This window comes from Lingula anatina, chromosome 10, assembly GCF_051362555.1.
Source record: "Lingula anatina isolate TDL-2025a chromosome 10, LinAna3.0, whole genome shotgun sequence".
Lineage (NCBI taxonomy): Eukaryota > Metazoa > Brachiopoda > Lingulata > Lingulida > Lingulidae > Lingula > Lingula anatina.
This window is the reverse complement of record NC_141776.1, coordinates 12,662,656-12,690,627: the sequence shown is the minus strand read 5'-3', so window position 1 is coordinate 12,690,627 and position 27,972 is coordinate 12,662,656. Positions and strand designations below refer to the sequence as shown.

Here is a 27,972-nt window from a genome sequence, read left to right as displayed (position 1 = left end):
GTATGCAGATTACTTATTTAGATAAGGATTAATCCATAAAAAAAGTGAACATTTGAATAACGTCATAGACGTAAACATTGTGCGTGATATTTGCTCAACTGTTTTATATCACTTTAATCACTGTTCATTTTTTCCAAACTGGAGGGTACCGTTGTAGAAAGCAGCGAAAATAACGGGGCGAGTGAAATTTTGGGAAATTAATTAATTAAATATTTTCGAAGAAAAATTATCAGCCTGAAACGACATAATAAAACTCAAGGCATATTACAACAATGGCGAGAACAGAAATAATGCATTTTAATACGGTTATAGATACCTTTGGTTTCATTGACTCGCGACTAATCATTAAGTTCGAGGGGTTCGAATTAATAAGCAGTAAAATATTTAAGTTATTGATAGTCTCCATAAACAACTTGCGCTCATATATTGAGGTTTTTATTGCACTGTGCCAACATCTTAACCTCAAGATTTTTTTCTGATCCTGGCATCATTAACACTTTGCCAACCTAAGCGTTAACCCATTAATGACGAGATAATGAAAATTGCGTCAGGTTTTTTCCTATACATGTACATGTACCATTTTATTTCACGAGTTACACTGTAAAAACTAACAAAGCCTACAAGCAACCATTTTCATATTCAACATAACTTTAACAATGCTGGTATCTACAGTTCACGGCTTTTTCTTTGATGGATTACAACAACGTATACGACTAGGTTGATAAACAGCTTTCAAACAGTTTGGCACACAAACATCATTAGACTATATTCGAGCAGTAACATCATACTGTTACATACTACTCATTCTAATATCTTGTAATAATTTGATACACGTATGACCAGCTTAAAATTCAAAGGGATAACAACTGTTCTTTTTAGCCAAAAAAGGTTTTTTCCTGGGGCGAACGGCAATTTTCCGTTTATGTACTGCTGCTTACCAATGGTTAATGAATCCATTCAAAGTTAGTCGCTTTTTTTCTAAAAAGTTATTTTTATTATTATAAATATTATTATTATTTTTTAATATAATTATTTCTTAAGAGATATTTACAGAGGGTAGCCATCTACGGAGGTCACGAGATCCGATGCAAAGCACAGATTCCAAAATAATTGCGATAACTGCCGTTTTGGTAGTAAAATAGAATTTCTTATATTTCTGTGAGCTGTTCACAGTGTATTTATTGTAAAATGTGGATCCCATACGAAGAGTTGTTATCCCTTTTACCAAATACTGGTACCAGTTAATCCCCATCAATTCGACAAATTAAGACTTCGTGGTCAAGAAATATTTGTAAACATGACATGATTATCATTCCTGTACAAAAATAAGTCTATATATGATATAATAGTTTTGTTCTCAAACGCTTTCCAACCAATTATCATTTGTTTATAGTGTCATTCCGTTCGCACTACTTATCACATTTCTTGGTATCCCTTTCTCCGCGGCTTGATAAGACAGGCGAGCACTGACACTATAACGATGAGCCCCGCGGTGCCTCCCAGGGCAATTCCAAGAATCTGATCGTTGGTAAGCCCCCCTGTAGAGTTCGGCGTACACTGAGCCTCTGCAAAGAAAGTGGGATTCATGTCATTCAGTTTTGCAGGGTGGAGCTTATCTTGGGCACCTCCAGTGCTGCCACCTTCAGTACGTGTTTGTATGATAAGTTCAAGTTATATAATTTCTCAGGGAATGCCTGACACGGTGCTGCCACCTCTAGTGCAAATAGATGAATAAACTGGTCCCTCTCTCGGTGAAAGTTGTAAGTCTGTTCCGCGAGTTGCCTGGAGTTTTGTGTGACTAGGGGAAAACTTCATCCATTTTCACTGCATGTATATATTCAAAGTTGTAGGGCCTACAATCTTGAATACTGAATGCAGGTTTTGTTGGAAAGCAGAACCACCTGTTGATAATATGTTGTCACGTGTTATATACATTCTACCATGCAGTCTAAGCAAGCCATGCAGTTAGTGCCCGATTTGTCAGTATGACTTGAGAACATTGCACATGCACATTCACGAAAGATTCAAAATGTTATTTCATCATACTATTAGTATTTTTGTCTTTTAATAATTACTTTGGTAGATTGTTCTTTTGGGTTTGTGATACAATACTTTACAATGCACATAATCAAATGCTTTCTTGAAATCCATTAACTTGTAAAAGTGATGCGTGCTTCGAAGAACCCCGGATATAGGTGAGCTGGGAATTTATAAAAAATACATCCACACGAAAAAAAAAAACAATAAAAATTCTTATTCAAGCGTCGAAAACAAGATTCTTAAATTAAGATTATTAAATTATCAACACCAGTACATTTTCAGTCACATGTAATAGTTTAAAGGCTTGAATAATCTTTTCTTTTGCGACGGGCGCAGCAGGCGACAGCCGTAACAATAATGATAACAGCCAGCACGGATGCGATGACTATGATTGCTATTTCATAATCCTTCAGACCACTTGGACCAGTAGAAGAAGAGTCGCACTTTACCTCTGCAAAAACAGAAATGGGGAATATTGGTTAGTAAATTGTTAGTAGTAAAAAGATGGAGGGGGTAGGGGTGGCAGGGGTTAATTGGTGCACAGATGAATTAGTTGCTAGTGGATTAGATCAAAGGTAAATTCGAGAGTATTTCTCTTAGGGATTCATACACAGAGGTAGCCAGAGTATATCTGGGGGATTGGTGAGTAGGGGAGAGCGGGGTGGGTTGGAACGCGGGTAAGTTGGAACATTGGCTTTATTTCTTAAATCACAAGACCGATCATGTGCTCCTTCAGCATAAAAATGTCACGGGGCATGGTCATTCATCCGGTAAACTTGTGGAAGTTTCGAAAATGCAGTAAAAGTTTTATGCGAAAAAAACTTATTTTCGCTACTCGAAGTAAGTTTTCATATTTTTGACATTCATCGTGCTGTAAACTAAAGTATAAGGATTCCCGCACGAAAATGCAGTAGTATCGAAGTAGCAAAGAAGCATTTACGCAGTAGTGGTATGGAGCATATTTGCAGTAGAAATGCAGTATAGACTACTGCAATTCTACTTCAAAAATTACATAGGGTTGTACAGAGGAGGAGCATTAATGCAGTAGATTAGCAGCATGATAGAAGCATGTTTCAAATATGCTAATTAGCTCCCACATCGAAGCAGATTTGAAGCATGTTTGCAGTATGATTGCAGTAGTCTACTGCGCTGGAGTATCTACTGCGTTTTCGTGCGGGTTATATCACTGAAATTGTGCATAGCGTTAAGGATCACCTTGATGTTCAAAAAGATGTTGTTTTTTTTAAACACTTCCCACGTGTTAAAGAAATACAGTGTCATAAGTAGGCCATGACGTCATGGGGGCTGGTCGGGACATTTGACATGGGGCCAGTTGGAACACTGTCAGGGGTGTTCCAACCCACCCCGCACGGTGTTTTTTCATTTTTTAAACCTCTCTAAATATTTTAATTTCAACTTTGAAGAGAGTAGTAACGTAGTAACCGAGTACAACTCCAACTGGAGACGGAATCTAGCTGATAGAACATCTCCATGATGTCGGAATGTACATGCGTGTAGAAGATACAAGGGGGGATGGTCACTGCTTGTTAAATGCAGTTGCTAGCTGTTTGGTCGAATAGGGGTCTGCATGCCCACTGTTGCTTTTTGCGATAAATTTCTTTTAGATGTGGAAGGAAATGTCGATTATTACTCTGCTTTTCGCGGCAAAATGAAAATATTCTAGCTGAGAGCTTATGTTATGGATAAACTATACAACACCAATTCTGCCGATATTGTTTTAAATGCTTTGTGTAATGGATTGGGGGTTGCTGTTAATGTTTAGTGAACGAGGGTACAAAATCCGCCAGAAAAGACAAACATTCACCTCGTAACTTAGGCAAAGATTCAGTTGAAATCTCAGTTGCCCTCACCGGAAGAGGTGCTACAGCACACTAAAGCGCACTAAAGAAAACCCCAAAACAGCTCAAGTCCAGTAATAATTAGACCGGTTCCAAAGGCTCACCGTCGCAGTCCAAAGATTAAAAGAAGAAAACGATGCAGGCCAAGCCCAACAAAATTAAAAAGGGCAAGCGCAACAAAAATAAAAAACAGTTAAAGATTTCTAGTCGATAGAGAAAATCAAGAAAAAGGATATCAAAGATGACCAGCGATTCTGAGTCAGAAGAAGAGTGGCCATGTCTGGTTTGTGGGGAGCCGTTCATTAACAGCCGACCAAAAGAGAAATGGGTTAAATGCATTGTTTGTCTAAAGTGGTCACATGAAGACTGTACAAAGGTTGACCAAGTGTTCATGTATATGTCAGAACTGCGATTTTGATTCTGAGTTGTTGAGTTGAAAGAGATACAGTTTTCATTTGTAGGTCTAACATACTGTTGTTAATAGGTTGAGATATATGAGTTCAATTTCTTTTCTCTTAAACTACACCACTTTTGTTATCATTATGAAATGAAGTGTAACTGGATATGGTTTATACATCGAAAAGACTATTTGAAAGCAAATTGTAAACGTAAAAAATGCTTACAAACTATGGAGATACGAATACAAAGTAACACTTACTTGTTGGGAAATAAATATAGATAATCCTACTCTTAAAATGAATTATACTTTGAATTTATATGCAAGCGTTCCAACTCGCCCTCTTGTTCCAACTCACCCCACTGCCTGTTCCAACTGACCCCGCGGGTGGGGTGAGATGGAACGTTTTAGGAGGCAACTTTGAGCATTTATTACTCTAAAATAAAAAGACCTACTTGATGTTTTATTTCATAGATGAGTGCGGCATATAATTTTCCCCTATCAGATTTTTTATTTTTGTCCCCAAAGCTTTGACTGCTGAGATATCGCAAAAAAGGTGAAAACTGTTCCAACCAACCCCGCTCTCCCCTACTAGTATATCACTAAGGGTTAAACGGAAGCGGCCCTTTGCGGACATTCAGCTCCATGTAGTGTTTTTCTCTTCCAATCTAATGTGGAATCGGTAAGTCTTTAGTCCGATCAGCAGCGACCCAAAACCAACAGCATCTCACCAAACCACATATAAAATCTTGTTTCTACTTTATTCATATACTCCACATTGCCCTGCACTGACTGATCCAGGATTAGCAATATGCTAATGGGGGCGCGGGATGGAGGAGGGGGGTTGGAGGGGGGGGGGGGGGGGCACAGGCATAGAAAATATATAGAATATAGGCGTACACAAGGACGGTTTTTTCTTTAATATTCACAGCACAGAATTGAAAAGGTGGTTTGGCATTGCCTCATTTTGTTCGTTGTTCCGGAGGGACACCGTGCTACCACGGTTTATAACAAAAAATGAAAATAAACAAATATAAAAACATGACATAAGCATGACCTATAAGAACACTCCATTCAGCACATGTAATCTATAATTATACAATAACAACAATACCCAGTATTAAACGCCTACACAGTTGTTCCCAATACAGAAAGCAAATATGGCCAATCTAAACACTACTTCACTTTTATATACAGATAAATCATCTACAATATTACAGGTTCTCTTTTACTACAAGTTGACATTCTCCTTCCCGCAGTGAAACGATTCCAGGGATTAGACACTGACAGTTTTCAATATATAAAACGTACAATTTCAGAATGTCTCATATCCAAATTGTCTCCCATTTCTATGACGATTAACAATACAAGAACCAAAAATGACCACAAGGAACACGGCTATCACTGTGGCAATCACTATGGCGACATAGTACTTGGTTTCTAAGGCAAATAGTGTGAACATTGGGATGGTGTTGTCTTGACATACACCTGGAAAGATGATTATAGGGAACACTGATGTAACTATGGCAATCACCATAGTAATATAAAAATGCCTCGTTGCTAATGAAAATCACATAAGGCTTGGAAATAGCGTTGCTAGGACAAACACCTGGAAACATGACCAAAGGAAAACACTACTATCAATTTGGCAATTACAATGGCAACAGAGTGGCTGGTTGTTCGTGCCTATTTATTTAAGTTTGGAAATGGTGTCGTATGGACTTAATCCTGGAAAGTAAATACCAAATACGGCCATATTGAAAATGTTATCCTGTAAAACTAGGAAACAGTGGCCCCGTACAAGCTGAAAGCTGACTACGTCAGAAAACGGTTTTAATTATAAAAATTTTTGCTCCACCTCGATTTTGAAATGAATTTTTGGTCGAGATATTTGCATACGATTGTGAAATATAAATATCTGAATTTTGCTGTGTGATATCTCTAGCATTTCATGAAATCAAGCAATACAGCTGGATTCAAAATGCTATGAACACAATACACTTAATAAATAAATGTGCCAACGCAGATTCTTCATCAGTATTTGGTAAGAACAACTGTCTACACTAGCCGAGTTCAGTAATAATAATGATGATGATGTATATGGTTGGATTGTACAATATATATAAAATATAAATAGTAAAATTTAATAAATGCGGATATATTTAATAAAATTATTAATTTGGTGAGTAGTGAAAATTTTGACAATAGGGAGCTTTATCGTAACTATAATGCGTCCAATAATTTGTAAAAGTGCTACTGTACATACGTAGCGGCGCGCAGGGCGTGAGGCAGTACCAACTGATATAGTATTTGAGGAATGATTAAGAAATTCAAATGTTGCACTTTCTGGCTTTGTTACAACAATTGCCGCACAGATGTTTTCATCTACGGTGGTGAAACAAGATCATGTGACAAGATCGAAACACCAACACGTCATTTTTTTCCACTAAAAGCTATCGAACCATCCTCTCATAATTTACCAAATGCATATATATATATAATTACCTCCTCCCTTAAAATCTGTGTCATTTGTGTCTCGGAATGCTTGGAATTTTAGTTGCATAAATGTGATATAGGTGCTGTGTGTGTCTCCAAGAGTAAGATTTTCACTACACGTGTAATATTGGTCTGCGCTAACGGTGACAGCGGTTTCTTCCTTGTCTGATGGTTTGAACTCTGCGGAGCGTCTCTGGTCTGAAAAAAAAAAATATATAAACTTACGTTATTGATTATATTGTATATGGATTAATGAAGAAACGATTATTAAAAATAATAATCAATGAATGTATTCTATTAGAGTATTAAATTTATTTATTGATAAATGATAGCATACATACATACCGAGGTACACACACACACACACACACACACACACACACACACACACACACCGGTACATACAACATATTGCATTGCACTGCATTACATTACATTACCAAAAATATATACAAACAAAATTTTTCAATTATCATTATTTAAGAGAGAAAAAAAGGTATGGAACTCTCAAAAAGCTGTAATCACACATATTTCATTCTTTTAAGGCGAAGAGACAAAAAACTGGAAATGTTTGATTTCTCACCTATGTCTTCAACTGCAGGATCTTTAAAAAAATAAGGATCTATCACATAGCTTAGTTCGATATTGTCCAGTTTGTAGGAGGTTGCAGCCTGAGCAGTGACACCGTCATACGAAACCTGAAAAGAAACATTACTTTAGATACGTGCGTATGCGTGTGTGTGTGTGTGTGTGTGTGTGTGTGTGTGTGTGCGCGCGCGCATGCATGTCCCTCGTGCGTGTGTAAGAGAGAGAAAGTGCTGGGAGGCAGTGATAGAGAGGGGTATCTCTGAAGGTAAATGTGGGCATTGCATCATGCATATAGTGCATTATTCTTACTTCTTTTTCGTGTCTTTTTAATTTTTTTTACTTACTAATTTATAAAAAGGAACCTTTCACAAGTTTATTTTCGTCATACATGAAGTGAAATTCCCGCGATTCTTCTTGCACCACTGCACCAACGAGCTAAATCAAAATATTTCGTTGGTGACATATAATAAAACATTAACATTATCATAATTACCTGGTTTGTAAAGGTAAGGTTTAATGTCCAGGACCCATTAATACCCTCATTAAATTCAAGCAACAGATACTGCGTAGTGTCCCCTTCGTTGCAGGAGCCATTGACGGTTATATTTGCTGCAGTGATTTTTTGGAGATTAAGCTGAAAAAAATCATAGTCATATTGTTCGGTTTTTAAGAATTATGATTATCCCGTATTCAAGAAGGAACAAAAAACAAGAAAGAGATGGGATCAAAACTCTTTGTTAAGTTTTCTCATACTGTAGCTTTTCAAATTAAACCAGTACTTTCTCTTGTGACTAAGGGGGATTTGTCCGAGCTTGTGACTAAAAAATTACAAAATAACAAAAGACGGTCTGGAGCAGGCTGGAGAAGAAAGCAAAGATGAAGTAAATCGAAAGTAAGACGGGGATGCGTCGCAGGTTAAAATTCCTCCCACCCAACGAAAACATGCATTTTGTATCTGAGTATTAAAACAATTGTGCCCCCTCCCCCCTCCAAGAGCATCACCTCTACCTTTAATAAGAGAGAGGTTGATTGAATTACGATAACATACTACTGGTACCTCAACTACGCCCTAGTTTTTCAAAAAGAAAAAAAAACCTGCTTCGAAATATATCGAATTTTTCATTTCAAAATTGCATCTTATCTGTGATACATAGCGTCCTGACACTGCTGTCCGCATATTCTCACTTAACCCAAACCCCCAACACCCCACCCCCACCACCACCACCACCATCCAGCCAAGTTCGTGCACATCGAATAGATACTCCAGTTGTACACACAAATGAGTTGTGTAATTTACCGCATTTCCCTCATCTGGTACTGTTGTCACATTATACATAATGCCCAGCTCAAACTGCATCTCGGCCACGATGCAAACCGTGCCGTTTTCCCCAATAACCTCGTACTTAGTGTCGGGTTGCTGCGTTGTTGGTGCCTGCGTTGACGCCATCGCTGTCGTCGTCACCGCTGCTGATGTCGTTCCATTCACTGTTGTATTTGAGGTTGTTATTGCCGCTGTTGTCGTTGTCTGTGCGGCCGTTGTTGTTTGTGCTGACGTTGTTGTTGTCTGTGCGGTCGTTGTTGTTTGTGCGGCCGTTGTTGTTTGTGCTGACGTCGTTGTCTGTGCGGTCGTTGTTGTTTGTGCTGACGTTGTTGTTGTTTGTTGTGTTGTGGCGGTTGTTGTCGGCACCGTTGTGATGATGACGGTCGTTGTTGGTGCTTGCGTTGTGGTGGTGTTGTTTTGGCACATGACAGCACCTAAATGCAGAAAATAAGATTGTATCATGGAACGGAAAATATCAGGTACTACTGACAAAATGCGCATCTATTCAGGTCAAGAGGACAGCGTATGAAATGTTACAAAATGGAAACAGTAGGGGATTAGAATCACCCCCTGGGTCAGTCTAATTAATTGAAAAGTCTTAGAAAATTTTAGGTGTGATGGTCTTCCGATTTTCATTAACCTAACTAGGACAACTACGCGTTTATTCCTGTTTATTGTGTTATTGAACGTAAAATAACAAAAACAAACAAATTATCCTCTACCAGGGTCACAGATTGATTTTTCACCAGATATTCACAGCTTTGCCTTTGGTTAATTAGCTTTTTTCTAGCGTAAAAGAATTTTTGCATTCTCTTGGTCTCTGGTAAAGAGTACAAACAAAATAATCTACAGTTATAATATAACAAAGATGTATAAAACAAAGAGTCGACATGTGTTAAAATTACTTTTCATGACGAGTGATGCCAATTTTTTTCAGATGAAGCCAAAAAAGAATGGTGAGTCGCTCATAAAAAAGTAATTTGGAACGTTTTGTACACGTGTTAACTTTGTGTGTCTTTATTTCTAAACCTTTTAAGGAAAAAAAGATTTTTTGTGCGGGGGGGGGGGGGGGGGGGCATTCCCTACCACTTGGTTTTAACTATGTGAGTGTATACCAGGACATTCAGATCTTCAGTTCGTTCCACTAGGGGCCCTAATAGCTGTTCTAGCTACACGTAGCTGTCTGTTACAAAATCTGTCGGAGTCAATATACAACAGCAGCGAGCTCGAACATCTAAAACGACTTCTGATAGATGTTACATTTTCGTAGGTAATCACTCAAGTTGATCAAATTTATGCTGTGCTTAGAGACAATCTTCAGTGTATGAAATAATCTCATTGTGGCGTTGGTCGAGTTTTCCCACGTGATATCATTCCGTATGAAGTCACGTGTGATGCTGACACGTGGGTCAGATAATGGCAAACACAGGGCCGAGAAGGGGGGTCTCCACTTTCTCCCCTTTGATAATCTTTTTATGGGCTTACGATCTAGATGGTTCGAATGTTTATCAGGCACGAACAGGTTTGATATCTTCAGTGTGACTCACTAATATCGATCCTTTCCTAGATCGCTGCCTTTTACACAGTGATAAAACACCATGCTTGCTAAATGTTTGCGACCCAATTTACTCAGGTGTGTGTGTGTGTGTGTGTGTGTGTGTGTGTGTGTGAGAGAGAGAGAGAGAGAGAGAGAGAGAGAGAGAGAGAGAGAGAGAGGGGGGGAGGGGGGAGGAAGGAAGGAAGAAGCAGAAAGTGTGAGAGAGAGAAAAGAAAAAGACGAGAGAGAGCGGAAGGAGAAGAGAGTGATATCCGCACTGTTGTAAGAGTAAAATCTTTTCTTTCATATGACCCCCACCCACTCCTGGATGGATGCGATCTGAACATTAAATCGTCCAAGTAAAAGATAGGAGTTAGTTGGCTCTCTTACAATGTGGTTGGGACTCGAAACGACCCATCATCTGATTGTTGACCCATTTCTGGCCATTCTGTCCCCATTTACTTAGTTTATTGCGTACGATGTACACATTTCAGTAATATTTCGCCCTACCCATGGTCAATCATTAATCAACCGTGAAGAACTTTGATCGCAAAGCAGTGTCGGCAGCGGTTGGTACAAGTTTGTGCAATTTGAGGGAAACTGCGTGATTTTGATAAATGGGGATGAGGGGGGAGGGGAGGGGCAAGAGGTTACCTTGGTTACTGGTACGGTACGGATGTATTCAGAGTGGTTATTTGTACATGATTAGGAATAATGACAAAGATATATTTATATATGTATATTTTTTTTTGAAAATAGAGGTGCATTTTGGGTAATTTTACAGCACTCCTGCGGTCCAAAGATCAGTAGGCCTATTTTTATCAGATGTGGGAACGCAAATATCTGTCAAATTGTTTTGAAAGAGAAGGATGGTAGGGGGATGGGCTTGCCCCCCCCCCCCTTCCCCCATTCAACATGTATGTGATACCGGTCGGTGCAAACTTGTGCAAACTGATGCAAAAAGGGAGGGCTGAGCGGGGTCATCAGGTTTAGACTATTGTCATAGGTCTAGGGGCCAGTTGTAAGAGCACCCTCCTTCTATCCACCCCCCCCCCCCCCACACACACACACACCCTCACACGCTTTCTCTAACATTTTCTATCCATTTCAGCCATTAAGCACAGGAAGCAGGTGCTTAAGAGGAATGAGAGAGAGAGAGAGAGAGAGAGAGAGAGAGAGAGAGAGATACTTAAAATGCCCTTCCTACTCTAATAATTGATACTCTCGGATTGATCATTATTTCATAAAAAGGAAAAAAATCACCAAAGAAGTTTTAAGACAGTTGATATAAGATTAAAAATGGAATTCTTTTCAGTTTGATTCTAACGAAATTATCAGTACAACTGGGGTGTTGTTGAATTAAAATGTAACGATGGTTTATCAAAAAGTAATTTGATTGAATAATGAACGAGCGCGTTCATTTACTGTTTTTATTAAGTAGAACTGTGTACGTAGGGTCAGACGTTATTAAGTATTGCGGTTGATTCCATTGTTTAAGAGTAAGACACTGCACGTTGTGTTCTGAATATTGATAACAAGGTGCATGTTGACTCTTTTTCAGATGTTTTTTTTAATATATCTTGGGTAAATGAATAGAGGAGTCAAAAGGCAGGGGTTTGCAACGTTTCACTGGCCTTCTACTGAAGTGACATGTAAACATGTACATGTATAAAGGGGTATCCTGTCATATATAAGACTTACGTTTTAATTTGAGGAATTGGGGCACAATCCATTTATCTACCATTTAGAAACAATAAATGTCAAGCTTTGCCCAACACTTAAACGCGTTTGGACGTCATTTACTAGGAATTTGGAATTTGTTTTTAACTGCAAAAAAAAAAAAAAAAAAAAAAAAAAAAAAAAAAAAAAAAAAAAAGAAAGAAAGAAAAAGAAAAAAATAAAAAAATTAAAGTTATCTACCACTAAAACAAGCATTCATGCTAATCCTAGTCCCATAGTCCTTTTTTATTTAAATATTTACCAGTGGTTCTTCTTTTTTACACAAACAGTTTCAGTTTTAGCTCCTACGTGCTACTTACAGCTCACATCCTCACGCCAAGTAATTGGACTACAGCAAATGACAAATTACTTTATCAACAATTTTGGGGAAGGAGTGGACTGATGTCCTTCGAAATGAAACTGCTATAAAGCGTTATTGATACACATATTTGTACGTATTTCGCCATTATTAGCGTACACGCTGAAACAAATCTAACTGGCTGGCTGGGGAAGTGGTAGACAGCATTACGTTATGTTGAATCTTTCGCACAATTATTAAAGCCCCCTTTACACTGGACGGCGTCCTTTCTGCGTCCAGCAGTACGGCCCCATTTGAGAGTTAAAAAATTATAATGCTTTACGTCCCGACAACTGGCCGATCATTGAGCATTCATTCTGATACAAAATTAATGCTCGTGCCTCCTTATTAAGACCACAGCGATGCCAAATTTCATGGTCGCAGAAAGGACGCCGTCCAGTGTAAAGGGGGTATAAGCAATTATGTCCCATATAGTCTACACGTCTGTCGATCAAGAGTGCCATCATTTGAAAACGCGTTCGTAACGAATATAGCATTATGTGATGTAGAATATGGAGTGGATTATGCCAGAGAGCTTCAATACGTAGTTTTGACCTCAACATTGTGCATTTGAATATTGAAAACAAACTTACCACACAAACTCAACAAGACCAAAACAGCTATCGTCTTCGATTCCATCTTTTTGCTTTGATACAGTGACCCTGTTGACAAATATAGTCCTCTAGTATATTTCAAGAAAAACCAAACGTCGTTCGCAGCAGGTTTCTTTCGAGTCCACTGGTAGCTCTTCTACCGAGTTGTCACAAGTGAGGAGAACAGGGGGACACGTTCAGCCCGAGCCCTTTAGTCGAGACGACCTGCTTTGATAAGACGACATCACGGGACAACTTGTCATATCTGAGATAGGAGTGACCTCGATCAAGGTCAAAAGGGATGGTTTAGACTGTGGGTGATAGTGGACTGGAAGTAAAGAGTGCACGCAGCGGTTTTATGAAGCCCACGGGGAAATTGAATTTTATATTTACCATGCTTTTACCCTTACTAAATAAAGTTTGATAAATAAATGAGCAGATGAAGGAGGACGCCTACTTGTGACGATACATTTATTCTACGTGTTATGAACAGGACATCTTCATTGTCGCGAAACAAGAAGCCTTTAACACGAAAATTATACTTTAGGATAACGACATAAATCAAGTTTATAATGGAGAAAATGTAAAATAACGTGGGAGGTTTGAAATGCTGATAGCTGTTAAAGATTGCAGAAAATGTAAAATAACACGGAAGGTTTGAAATGCTGATAATTAACCCTTATGGAATGGAGAAAATGTAAAATAACACGGAAGATTTAAAATGCATAATAATAATAGTAGTTGCCTTACGCACCTACATGTACATGTCTCTCTGTAAACGCTGGTGAAATTATCAAATAATTGCCATCTGTCTCGGGTTATCGATTGTTAGTTTCTTCACAATGACGGTTTTCTGATTATTTTACTGATAAAGAGATTATATTGACAAATCATTTAACAGATAAAAACATGTTGTTCTTTTGTGTCATTGGATAACGGTTAACTGATAGTGTTGCACTAATAGCAACATTGATTGTACTCAAGTCACTTAAACCGTAATATACATGTATGTCGACTGAGCTTTGAGACAGGCAGTTTGGTTTTTCATTCATGATAGATGAATAAGAAGCATGTAAATGAACAGTTCTAGTCTTGTACTGTCTTCCACGGGTAATTAAATAGACTAGTTTTGAAACGTTTAGATAGGGTCCTATCGACTACTTTAAAATATATAATTAACGTATAACGAATCTTGCCTACATATTAAAACACTCTTATATTCTGTAAACAATTAATATCTTTTCTCAGTTATGTACTTTCTAATTTTTGCCTCCATCCTGTACATGCAGCAGGGGTGGGAGGTCGAAGGCGGGAGGTGATGAAAACTCCAAACCCAAAACCCTTCACATCCCGCACCCCCCCCCTCCCCCCCCCTCCCGTCCACCACCACATACACAATAGGGCATGAAACATCAGAGTCAGCACATTAGTGGTTAGAAAACAACTAAAGCCCCCTTTACACTGGACGGCGTCCTTTCTGCGTCTTGTGATACGACCCCGTTTGATAGTAAAAAAACAAAAACAAACTATATTTTATGTGCCGACAAGTGGCTGATCATTGAGCATTCATTCTTCAACCAAACAGATGCTTGTGCCTCCTTTCTACGACCACAGCGATGCCACTTTCTTGGTCGCACAAAAGTCGCAGAAAGGACGTCGTCCAGTGTAAACGGGGCTTAAGAAAGCCACAAATGCAACGCATGAATTTGAAAGAAAAAAAAGGAACAGCTTCCGACGCCGGGAATCGAACCCGGGCCACCTGGGTGAGAGCCAGATATCCTAGCCACTAGACCACGTCGGATGTTGCGTGCTTAAGCGTAATTTTAGCCCAAGTGGAAACAGGTAAGACTGCCAGGTGTTATTTCGTTTATCTAGGCTCATATCAAGTTAATTGTAATTTGTTAAATCTGGACGAGCATTCTATTTTACAAAATGCATCAATCTTCGATACAACTTATTGAATTTTCACATTTTAGAAGTAGTATTTTCAATAGTAGGGGCCTATGTTGCGTGTGTTTGTGTATGGGATGTTAATTGTAAAACATATAAGATTGACAGGTGTTATTTCGTTTATCTTGATCGGCTTATGCTTGTAATTATTTATATCACCATGAAAGGTGCAGCCCCTTTACACCTGACGTCGTCCTTTCTGCGTCCCGTAGTACGGCCCTGTTTGAGAATTAAAAAAAAAATACTTAACGTGCTGACCACTGAGCATACAATGATACATTTTGTTCCTCCCGTTAAAGACCACAGTGAGGCCCGAGTTTCATGGTCGCACAAAAGACGCAGAAAGGACGTTGTCCAGTGTAAAGGGGGTTTAACCAACCAAAATGATGACAGGGTCATTATCTTCCTTGTCAAGAAACTTGCTATCTGTAGCAAGGTCACACAATAGAGGAGTTGGCTGTCTTCTCTGCAACACTAACATTCACATCTTGTAACGATGTTTTAATAATAACAATAACAAAAGAAAAAAACTAAATGTCAAGAAGAAAGGCAAAAATTAATCCGTCATTCTTTTGAAAGGAAAGCACAATAGCGATCGATCTTTTTAACTCATGAAGACCTTTGAAACATTTTACAAAAAACAAAATTTTTGCTACTATTAAAGATTCCTGTCCAATCAAAACATCGAACGCCCCCCCCCCCCCCCCCACACACACACACACACACACAAAAGAAAAAGGGCCAGCTGTTGGTTAAACCTAGGGAATGAGAATGGCTGACTTGCAACTGTAGTGATGATTGGCAGCTAGCGACAGGTCAACTGATTCCACCGACGTTCGGCATTCTTTTTCATCTAAACCTAAGGTGCAATGAGCGAAGAGCTCTTATTACGCACTGATTAAACATATCCTATTTGTTATCACCTGTGTCTCCAAAACATGAAATACACGACAAAGCGACATGTCGAATTGGGCTAAGACCTACCTAAAACAGTGAGAGTAAATAAAAATAAAGAGGACAATCTTGATTTGCTCAAGGGGCTTAACTCTTGTAAATCAACAGGATATTGGTAAAACTTGGGCTGTGAAAATATAGTGCACTGATTGGCTGAGAGTTGCTGGAGATTGACAGCCAGCCACAGGTCAGCAGATTCGGAGGCGCTGGTTTTCAGTTAAAACCAGGTGCGATGTCTGCAAAGCTTATTTTTGCGCACTAATTAAAATATATCATATTTCTTATCACCTGTGTCTCCAAAACATGCAATACACGACAAAGCCGAATTTCCTTGAGCTAATTAAGACATACCCAAACCAGTGAGAGTAAATAAAAATAATGAAGACAATCATGATTTGCTCAAAGGGCTTTACTCTTGTAAAACAATGTGCTTTTGGTAAAATTTGGGCTCTGAAATTATCATACAGTGACTGGTTGAAAGTGATTGACAGCCAGCAACAGGTCAGGGGATTCCATCGACGTTAGGAGGAAGCGTTGGTTTTCCGGTAAAACCAAGTTGAGATAGGCCTATATGCAGAGCTTTATTTTTGCGTACTGATTAAAATATACCATATTCCTCTCCAAAACAAATGAAATTAACGAGCAGAAATACGATTACTGAGTCGACATACAATACACCAACTAATGACGGTAACAAGTAACTTGGTATTCCACCTTGCGATGTAAAACGTGATCATTATCTACTAATTACCGAACATAACCCTACCGTGTTAGCAATAAAATATCGAGAATTGCAGCTTGTTGTCTTGAATTTCTGTACAGAAATATCATGGCTTGCAGGGGTCTTTATTCCGCAAAATTCTTTAAATTTGCTTATGTTATTGTAGTAATATGATTACAGAAACATTTGTCCCGTGCGAGAGACATTTTTTTTTTTTTTGAGGGGATGAAAAGTGGAGTGAGAGCAATTCTTTTTATTTACTTAATCTTGTTTTACTATTCAGTGCAATGATATGTTAACAATGACGTTCCACCAGGACAAAAAAAAAAAAAAAAAAAAAAAAAAAAAAAAAAAAAAACGTTGTTACGATATATTTATACGTTATCTTGCTAACAACAACAACAATCAATGCTACAATAAGTCTTATGGCTTCGACATATCTAAATGAGTTAGATGGTTTAGAGTTGCCAGCCGGTAAAAGGTCAACTGATTCCACTGACGTCTGTTTTTCCTCTCAAACCAAAGTGAAATGATTATAGCTCTTATTACACACTCATTAAAAATATATCATATATCTCATAACCTGTGTCTCCAAAACATGAAATACCCTAGGAAACCGAAGGTCCTTGGGCTAAGACATATACCTAAACTAGTGAGAGTAAAAATGATCAAGACAATTATGATTTGCTCAAGGGGCTAATAATAATAATAATAATAAATATTACGTTCGTGGACAGTGATTATCTTAAAAAAAAAGGATGCTCATTTCTGATGACGTCATATGAGCGTTTCTGGGGAGAAAGGGCTACTTTTGGTTTCTTAATTTTCTCATCTAACCACACTATTGTCAGCTTGTATTAGATAATGTCTGTGGTAAATTGGAACTGTTAATGGTACTATGATTATGACAGTTGTTATCTACTCCCAGAAATGATTATTGAGTAATAGCTGAAAAGTGAATACAATGGCAACTTTGCACACGGACAGCTCAACAAAATAAAACAAATTTGCATTCATTCGAAAAACATGCCAAAAAAACAAAACAAAACAAAAAAAAAAAAACAAACAAAAAAACAAAAAAAGAACAAGACACGCCAAAAATAACTTAAAAGTACAAATCGATACTGATTTTTAAAAGGAACCCGCCTTATTAACATAAAATGTCCCACAGCAAATCTAAAGTAAAATAAAAAAAAGTTTGGCACTTAAGTTACAAAAAAGGTCAAACCATTTTCCATTTTTTGTGTTATCAGGGATTGCATATTATAGCACAATGTATGCTGAAAAAAAGAAACAAAAAATTGAATAACATCGAATATCGAACTGATCTTCGAATTCAGCGCGCGCAAAGTTTAGTAACATTTGTCAGTCTTGTAAGTTTCTACCTATTTTCCACTTAATGTATTAATTATCACTGAAAAAAAATACACGGCAATGACGGCAACGACAGTCATGACTGATCGCTATATTGTGTCCGTAAATAAAAACACAAAAATCAATAACTTTTGGACAATATTATCTCATTATATCGGTTTTAAAACAAACTGTATTTAACCTTTAAAAAAAACATTCATAAAATTCCAAGCAAAACAAAAATATGGGTTTGCAGTCCAAGGGTAAAAGTCAGTGATCAGAATGTATACTAACAGACACATACAGTGTCTGCATTTAACAAAACAGGTTATCTGCCAAGAGATATAAAATGAAAATCCATTTTTCATTCCAATCTCCCCAAATCAGTATGATATCTGTGTGGTGAACTCTATATACAAGAGGAAAGTTGAGTGATATTATTTACTCAGTACCTTACAGTATCAATAGTCTAGCACGAAAAGAATAATGTTAACAATGAGTTAGAGATATGCCTGTAAATATCTAGTGAAAAATCAATTCTGTGGCCATGGTAGAGAGCATACGTGGCATGTGATAGGGTGGTTGTTGTTATAATAAAGTGAGAACTATGCCTGACCAAAAGTATATCGATGGCTGTACGAGCATTCCTAGTCAGATACTGAAACTGGTGAATGTTGAATTGCAGAGAAGGTGTGCATTGCAATTGGTGAGTGATCATCTTAAGTTTTCGGTTTCTTCGTCATTTCAATACTTCTTTTAAAATAATGTTGTTTTTTTTACTGATTAACGTTTTATGCTAGTATAAGCCAGTGCGATCATTAACCTTTTAGTGTATGTCGACACTGTAATTCCCCCTTTTCATTCATCTGTTCGCTCCTTAGGTTATCGGGAAAGCTAGTCTTTCTTTTATACCTCCTCCATCTAAGAACGAATTCATAGCATAACTTGACAAACACAATAACATAGGTTGATTGATATACGACCATTTTATTTATGCTATACCACAGTGAGAGTTATATTGAAATTTCTTTAACTAATTGACCATAAAATAAAAATGTAAATTGGCAAATGTTTGAAAAATATTGTCCTAATTAGTTATATATGCAGGGATTTTGTGGGGTTCCAGACAATACTTACAGATAAAATCATATTTTAAAGATTTTTTTATACGTTTGGGTTTTATTGGTCCTGAAATAAAGATTGTTGAGACAAAGCAGAGCTGTTAATTTCTACTGGGTACACTTGACATGACGAGACCGGACTTATAGCCAGACTTATAATGGGTGTGGACCAGTTTTATGTTCAATGACATTAAACAAAGAAACTTAAAGAAACAGAGTATGTGAAGTACAGTGGCTATATATATATGTATTAACCAAATACACTTAGGCATCATCATATGCATATCGTATCACATTCATATATATAAAAAAAAGTTAAAAAGCTATTTGAAGCTGAAGGGAGCATCTTATGAACAGCAGAGTAAAAGTGAACATTTGGCAAGAGTTGGCAAGAAATACCTCAAGAATAAGGAATGAATTTATCTCTGATGAAGTGCTAGTCAGGTGAACAGCGACAAAATTGTTCAGATTGTGTAGAGGACAAACTGAGACAGAACAGATGGCAGAACTTAATGCAACTTTGGCAAACGGCACCGAACTGCTAGATATAGCCCCTGAGTACAAATATTATTTGTGGATAGCAAATGTCATAATTTTCCTCTGTGCAGTGGTAGGAGTAACTCTGAACTCTCTTGCGCTTGCTGTTTTTTACAAAAGCATCGAGTACAACAAGACTTCGTACCTTCTCTTTTGTTTATCAATAAATGACAATTTATTTCTAGTTCTTCGCACATTACAATTTATCATTATAACCATCTACCTTTATTATGCGGAAGTAAGAAATACCAAATTGCTAATAACCATAAGTGGATTACAGTTTGCAGTTTATTTCCTCATGACATTACAGACCTACATTGCTGCACTCATCTCTCAAGAACGTTTCTGCTCTGTCAAAAGACTTTACAATATACAAAACAAAATACCACTGACAAGAAAAGAAAAACTGTTCCCCCTATCTGTGGTGATCACAGGGCTCCTAATATTCAATGTTCTTAAGGTGCCGGATATAGATCATTTGAAAATCGATGAGTGCAAAGATGCAGCTCACTGCCCAGCCATGATTCTAAAACAGGGACCAAACTGGAAGATATACTCGATTGTATTCAGAATTGTTTTAGAAATCAAAGTCACTGTTTTGCTGCCAGTGGGGATGTTTATGTATTACACAGTCAAGACTTTCAAGAAACTGTTCTATCAACATCCCATATTGCCCGCCAGCACGCTCAATGCAGCTAAAGTTGCACAACGTAAAAAACATCACCGAGAAATGTTGGAAATTGTGATAATTATTGCAGTATTAATGATGATTAACACTATACTGCATGTTGCAGTGCAGATCAAAAATGTTTTCCCGCAGATAGGTCACGGTGTGTCTCCTGTTGCTATATTCTGGGTTTTGGTGTTCAATTCAATCAGCTCCTCATTAAACTTTGTTGTCTACGGCATCTTTGGGTCTCTATTTAGAAAAGAATTGAAGAAAATCTGCTGTTGTCAGACATAAAACAATATATACTTTACTTTAAGAAAAAAAGGAAAAGAAAAACTTTGCAATGACAAACCAGCCATGAAATAGGGATACCCTTAAGCCTTTTTCATATTTGGAAAAAAGACGAAAATAAGGCTACATGACCTCCCTTGACACCATACTGGAAGAAGTACTTCCATGGTCTATGATTTCAAAGATAAAGCTGAGCAGAAACAGTGTTCACATTTAACTAACTTTAACTCGCAAAGAAAACAGGTAAATATAAGAAAGAAGCTTAGACTAGGAAAGAAAATGGGAAAAGATTTTTTAAAAAATGGCCCTGACTGGCATGATACAAACTTGGAAGATAAATTTGAGCTCGGGCCCCAGTTAAAAAAAAATATACTTTTATAGTTTCCGAAGGTTCATCACGGCACAGAGAACAGAGTGTCAAGCTGCCCTGCACTATTAAGAAAAACAGCACTACCCAATTAGTAATTTTCTCACTAGCTATAATCTTTTTTGATTGACTTATTACAGACACAACAAAATGATCCTGCAACGCAAAACAATTAAGCAGAATTAAGTTGTTGTTGAAAGACAAACTCGACTGTACTATTCATGGAAAAGGCAATTACATACCTTGTTGTTGATACACGAGTCGCCCACTGCATGCAACTTACAAGACTGTAATTATATCGAGTAGGTGTAAGCGCCTTATCCCACGGTCTGTGTTCGTACCTGTTTGCATAATGATGGTTATTGATATTTATATAGTGTTTGGAGCTTAGGTGTTTTGTGAGACTGCATGGTTTGTGCTTTGTGCTTTTTGCTATGTTCGCCACATAAATAGTGGCCTGTAAAATGAAAGAATGAACGCCGCATATGGCAGAAGACTTAAAAGGGGTAGAGAAAGGGTTATCCCATCGACCTAAAAGCCAAAACACTTGGGAAGCAATCGAAAACAAACCTCAACGAAGCGACATAAGAAAACATCAAATTAAATAACATAAGAGTTACAGGGAAAAAGACAGAGTAAGGGGCGTGACAATTAAATAGAATTTGCCAGAATAATGAACACACGCAACTTAGATGACTTTACGTCATAAGATAGACACAGTTGGCGTGCCAAATGTGGAAAATTCAATTTCTTATTAGATAGAATACAATCAGGGCACTCTTTCTATTATCAACAGTTAAATAATACTCAGCTGTCTCAGAAAACGAACGATCTTATTAGTACCGCCTGCGTACGTCTTTGCCGGCTCCGTTTCACGGGAAAAAAGTCACCTATACGTTAGAATGCACCCTAGTCTGAAAATTAAACGTTAAATATCTCCCAAACTGAAGGAATTATGGGAAAGGTTACTGTAGAACTCTGACCCAAAGTCGTATTTGGAGGTTTCAAATTTGCCCATGGATTTGACCTTTGACTTTTATTTCAAGGTCAAACGGGCCAAAATTTTCTAAAATGGGAATTTTCTGCAAAAATGCTTGTGCCAATTTTCAGAATGTACACAGACCTAAGCTCTCATATTATTGTGAGGGTTACAGTTAGGGATTCCTTATATTTTTGGGGTTGGGGTCAATCAGTGCATTTTGACAGGAGAAGCAGCCATTAGATACCGAAACTGATAACTCTAATTTTGGAACCGTAAATGCTAGAGACCTCTTGTTTGTTGCATTTTGTAGAGATTGTCAAGCACGATACTGGAATTGGTGTCCGTTTTTTGTTTCCAGCTGGTGGAACAATATCCGAAGGCGGTATCGCCTTTCTTATATCCTCTAGTTTTGTATCAAAAACAGAAGAGTTAATATTCTGTTATGGAAATCCTAAAAAATGCTCTCAAGTTCACTGTTACTGACATTTCTTTCAGAACATGTATGTTAAGTCTTTTCCAGAATGACTCAGAAGAAGTTCAACGATAATATGAAAAATTGCCGAACAGAACAGACCGGAACCTGTATATTGTTCACGTAAGTAAAAGGAAGGTATTGATCGCAAATAACGTGGACTTATTATGGACCTATATTAATAAACCACCAATACGTGAAGCAGTGTGTGGATTTTGTTTGGTGGACATACCCTGTACATGCATGATAACGTCTAAATATTTTCGGTACCTGCTACTTTAAACGATTGTAAACGCAATTTATTGTTTGGCGTCTCATATGTTCATAGAGTAAATTTGCCTTTTTAACATTTTAAAATTGTGTTGATCTTAAGAATCTGACAAATGATGGAATGTTTGAAGAGATGCCAACGGTTGACAAATCAAAATGGAATACAATTGTGAACAAAGAAAGTGTTGATTTGAACAAAACTGCAACGTTGATAAAGATAATAAAATAGTTAAGTTTATTCTTCCAGGTTAGAAATGCAGTGGATCAAGATTTTGCTATGTGGTCTAAATCTTCAGTTCATTTCATTTCTTACTTGTATGATAATAATATCGTCGTAACAGGAGTTTTCTATTTTTGTTTCTTTTACAGGGTATGGCAATTGGCATTCGCTTTCGAAGAAATGAGCAGTATTTAGCATGCTAGGTCTTCATATTTACCTGTCACGAACCCAAATGGCGTTCAGACAAATAAAACTTATGAGAATGAGATTACATTTCAGGCAATACTAATTATTGTTGCAGTTCATTTTTGTGTTTTCTGAAGTTATTATTTGAAATATTTGCGCCGTACCTTGACTGATGGAAACGTCGAATTTGTTCCAATTCCCAACAATATCAGCTGTGCATATGCATCTGGAAACTGTCAATCGTACGTTACGATGAAAATTTATCAAATTAATTTAAATATGTTCAACTGAATAAGTTTTTTTTATCAAATTGCCAGATATTGTTGATTTGGCGGTTAAAAAGCAGACAGAAATGCTGAGCGTCGTAATTGCAGGAAATGCAAGTAAATTTGCAAATGGATTTCAAGACACCTTTTGGTTGACAGATAGCTAAAATGAAATTCCCAATCCCTGGCAAGTGTGCGTTCTTCTTGAAAAGATCTTGTCGGGTGAATTAATGGTAAATTGAATTTTCTTGCACGGACTTCCCGCCTTAACCTTAAAATCTAGGTACTAGCGTGCCTAAACCCCTCTCCCCTTTTTTTTGGTAAAAAAAAAACAAAAAAAAAAAAAAAAAAAAAAAAAAAAAAAAAAACAGGAGTATATATTGGTTTTTTAACTATCAATGGACCTCCAACATTCCAAGATTTGTCTGATCAATATTCTAAATATTGGTGCTATAAGAAACCACCTGTTGTATGCTGCTGTTGTATGCTAGTCTGAATTACTGAAACGCTGTACTATAGGATGTCCAGACGATAAGATTAAAAGATTACAGCGTATTCAGAATACTAAGGCATGGTGTTTGATGTTAAACCCTAGAGCTTGCCACGTTAGTCCAATTTCAAAGCACTGGTAATATGTTCGGGCTACAATTTAATTTGAATTTTAAGTTTTTACCCATATTACGTTTTATAATCTAGTTTCATCACCTATTACTGATCTGATTAACATCACAACCCTCAAAGAATCCTGAAGTGTGGTGTCAAACGTTCACTGAAAACTCCTGAAGCCAGGTTGAAAAACACAGGGTGACATAGCATTTTGTATGACTTCACCGGTGGAGTGGAATAAGATTAGACAAATAGAATCACAGGAAGCATTTAAGAATGAGCTGAGATCACATATTTTAAAGTTGCTTACTTCACGACTTTGTCCATATTAAAAAAATTACATATGATAGCAAAATCTGTAGTCAATATATGATAGATACAGTACGAGTCGCCGAGCTGTACGTGAAATATTACGAGTGTATTGGCGAGCCGCAGGCGAAACAATACATATATATCATTCTTATCTATAAACTTTTAAAATTTTATAACGTTAAATTTACTGTGCATTTTACGGATTTCAGGCTTTAAATAAGGCTGTTATTATTATCATTATTTTTATTATTATTATTATTATTTATTAGCAGTAAAAGGTCGATCATTGCGGGTGGTATATGATAAATCGCCTTACCTTGTTACGTCTTAAGATTTTTTAAAATATAAATCCTGTGACAATTACACGGCAGACAGACAAATAGGGTTAATACTAAATATGGAATATTATTTTCGGCGAGTTAATTTTCTAAAAATATCTATTTTCACTCTAACTATTTTAAATCCGAAACTAAGGTGTCACTCCATGTGTAGCCTTGTGTCACCTAATTACCACAACCTCGAAGCAATTGATGTATGCTGCTGCATGTTCTATGGCCAGAAATGTGAGTGGGGGTCATTTTTTGGCAATTTCTGCCCTTTTATAAAAGCGTATCTTTGGAGTGTATTTCGACAAACATACAAAGGATCGCTCTGAAACTTGACAGGTGCCTTAGAGAAGATATGGTTCCGCAGCTGAGCAATGCTACTTACTATGGATTTCTTGTTCTCAAAAAAAATTGCCAAAAACAGGAAACCATTGCCAGGCAATTCAACATTTCTCATGGAACCGTTAGTGAAGTCCTCCAAAGAAATGCTGTAACAGCTGCACCTACTCCAAGACCTCGACCAGGACGTCCTCGTATCACAACAAGAAGACAGGATCGCCTTCTCCTTAGACTGTGCCGTGTTGGTCGTACAAAGACAACCAGTGTCCTCAGAAGAGAGTGGCAGAATGCCATTCAAACGCCCGTTTCAACGTCCCTTCTGAACAAGAGATAATTGCAAGCCGGTTAATATGCACGAAGATCAGTACAAAAACACTGTTAACGGCAAGTGATATACAGCGACGTCTGCAATGGGCATGGGACCACGTGCGTTTGCTTTTCTTCAAACCCAAGGGGTTCAGCAACATTCCTGGCCTGCAGACTCCTCAGATATGAACCCAATTGAAAATCTGTGGACGAAAGTCACTCGCAGAATTAATAGCTATGATCATCAGCTGGTAAATCGTGATTAACTACTATTATCGAATGATATCCCCATCCAAACTCTGGGAAACCTGTAAGAGGATATGCCATCCGGGGTGAGGGCGCTGCAGGCAGCTACTGGAGGTCATAAACGCTATTGAATCCTTTCCAGATTTACTGTTATGGGCTCTTTGACTGTACATGTGTAGCATATCACTGACCGGAGGCTATCATTTCTCTAATATCTTTACTTAATGTTAATACTGACAACAAACTGTTGATATGGTTTTCTGGAAGTGTTCTTTTCTTTTGGATGACATCTTATGTCAGCTTTGATATTGTTAACCAAAATATCTCACAACAGAAAACTGAATATTTTTATCATTCAATTGCATACTTTTTTTATCAATAAAGCCAAAAGTTTCAATCTGCACTCAAAAGGAACAATGATGAGAAGATATTCCATATTAAGTATTAAATCTATACTCTTGGATGTCACAGGATTTAGTGTTCAGGTGGAAAAAGATGCCCATGTCGTCATGTAATACCATTTTCTCAGCTGGGACGCCAGATTGAGTTATTATTATTATTATTATTATTATTATTATTATTATTATTATTATTATTTATTTATTTACTTATTTATTTGCTACTAGCATAAATATATTTTTGTAATCAAAATCTTCTGAATGAATAATACATAGCGAGCTTAACTTTGCCTGACACATGTAACTTTTGTATTTAACTTTGTCGCTAACCGTTAAGATATGAATACGTAGTTAAGATTAATTTTTATCAACAAGCAATTCTTCAATTACACAAGTCATTCGCAATGGATATATTCTTGGAAGTTGAACACAGTTCACTCATGGATATACAGGAAAATTTGAACAGTTATTCATCTGTGCACCAACGTACGTGGATAAGACATTTTATCATTCCACTATGGCAAGTGACAGTCATATTCATTCATTCGTTAGCAATGTTGTGGTGAATGTTGTTTATTGGACAGTGAGTGGCAGACCCTTAGGTCTCACGAAGTGCATTCCTACTATATTTAAAATGACAAAGAAAAGTGTTAAACTGTAAAGGAAAAAATGCGTCGGTGCCATAACAAGAGAGTCACAAATTTGCATAACGGGGAGAAAAAAGAAAGAAAAATCAACAACAAAAAGTATGTGTACTCTTGGGCCACGTATTTAAGCATAAACAGAACAACAGTTAAGGAATTCATCCACGAAGATCTAAACTTCCCAAAGTTAAAATTCCAAAAATTAGAATTCTATCTTCGTTTAAGGCGCAGAAAAGACATTTTCCCATTCCGCTGTGGCAAGTGACAGTCGTATTCCTTCACTGAATGGAAAGGATCGTCTGACATTGTATGGAACCGAACTCTCATTTTATAATTGAAATGGAGGATACCATGAACTCTCACAAATAAAGTCCTTTTAACTTTTATGTTGGACTGAAATGTCAATTTTATAAGGAAAGATTAATCGATTATTGGTTGTACCGGGTAAATATATGACACTTTAAGTAGTATAATGCATATTTAATACGTAACAGAGGACAACCACGTGTCGGCTTTTTGTCAAAGTTTATATATATATATATATATATATATATATATATATATATATATATATATATATATATGGGTGTGTCCAGTGTAACAATTTTGAGATTATCTGAAAGAATTATTGGGAATTGTGGTAGTCAACGTCCTGCAAGGACAGGATACTCAGAGAGAGAGAGAAAGAGAGAGAGAGAGAGAGTATATATACTGTACATACTCGGTTAGTATATCATTTATTTTGTCATCTTCTTTCATATATTATATATATTGTCAGTTATTAATGTTACTTGGATAATTATTATATAGCAGGATTATATGTTATCTTACGAAACAACGATGACATGAGACTAAAGATATAAACATTGAGGGAAATTTTCTTATTTTTATGACATTTCATGGTATAGTTTTATGAGATCGTGGTTTTTTTTTCAATATAAAAAGAATTGTTTTCCTAACGGTCATCCAAAAAGTTGCGCTACAGTGAAAACATTAATGAAGTTAAACAAATATTTCACCACCAATGATGCACCAATCCTAATGATGTGATGAATGCTGTTTACTTGAAAGGGAGTGGCCGGCCCTATTGGCTAAAGTGTTCCTATTATATTTACAATGACAAAGAAAAGTGTTAAACTGTAAAGGAAAAATGTGTCGATGCCATAATAAGAGAGTCACAGATTTGCATGACGGGGAGAAAAAAGAAAGAAAAACCAACAACAAAAAGTATCTGTACTCTTGGGCAACACATTAAAGCATAAACAAAACAACAGTTAATGAATTCATCCACAAATATCCAACTTCCCAAAAGTTAAAAATTCCAAACATTAGAATTGTATCTTCCTTTAAGCCATATTTTTGTTTTCATGTTTCTTTGTGTTCTTTTTAAGTTTTAGTCTATTGTAGTATCAAATCATTTTACTTAGCTATGCTTTGCTTAAAGCTAAAAAATTAAGTGTTTAAGAAAGGTTATCTATAAGTATATTTCAATTTAAAATATATCTAGGGACAGGTGTATCATCCCTG

General features: G+C 37.0%; 1 protein-coding gene and 1 non-coding gene across 4 annotated transcripts; both read right to left on the bottom strand.

Moving 5' to 3' along the window:
- Positions 1 to 418: 418 nt before the first annotated feature.
- Positions 419 to 13,193, bottom strand: LOC106168095 (uncharacterized). 3 transcript variants are annotated; one of them, XM_013547034.3, is made up of 6 exons: positions 12,909 to 13,193; positions 8,678 to 9,135; positions 7,874 to 8,014; positions 7,376 to 7,490; positions 6,802 to 6,990; positions 419 to 2,491 (listed from the first exon to the last, which is right to left on the bottom strand). In XM_013547034.3, the coding sequence occupies exons 1-6, from the start codon at positions 12,952 to 12,954 to the stop codon at positions 2,337 to 2,339; spliced, it is 1,104 nt and encodes a 367-aa protein (XP_013402488.2). In that variant the 5' UTR covers positions 12,955 to 13,193; the 3' UTR covers positions 419 to 2,336. The 3 variants fall into 3 exon arrangements, with proteins under 3 accessions (XP_013402488.2, XP_013402489.2, XP_086853635.1); XM_013547035.3 differs by having other exon boundaries at positions 419 to 1,565; positions 12,909 to 13,191; XM_086997509.1 differs by lacking the exon at positions 419 to 2,491 and adding an exon at positions 5,194 to 5,784.
- Positions 13,194 to 14,637: 1,444 nt separating this feature from the next.
- Positions 14,638 to 14,709, bottom strand: Trnae-cuc (transfer RNA glutamic acid (anticodon CUC)). The gene has a single exon. It is a non-coding gene; the product is annotated as a tRNA-Glu (tRNA).
- Between the last annotated feature and the right edge of the window lie 13,263 nt (positions 14,710 to 27,972).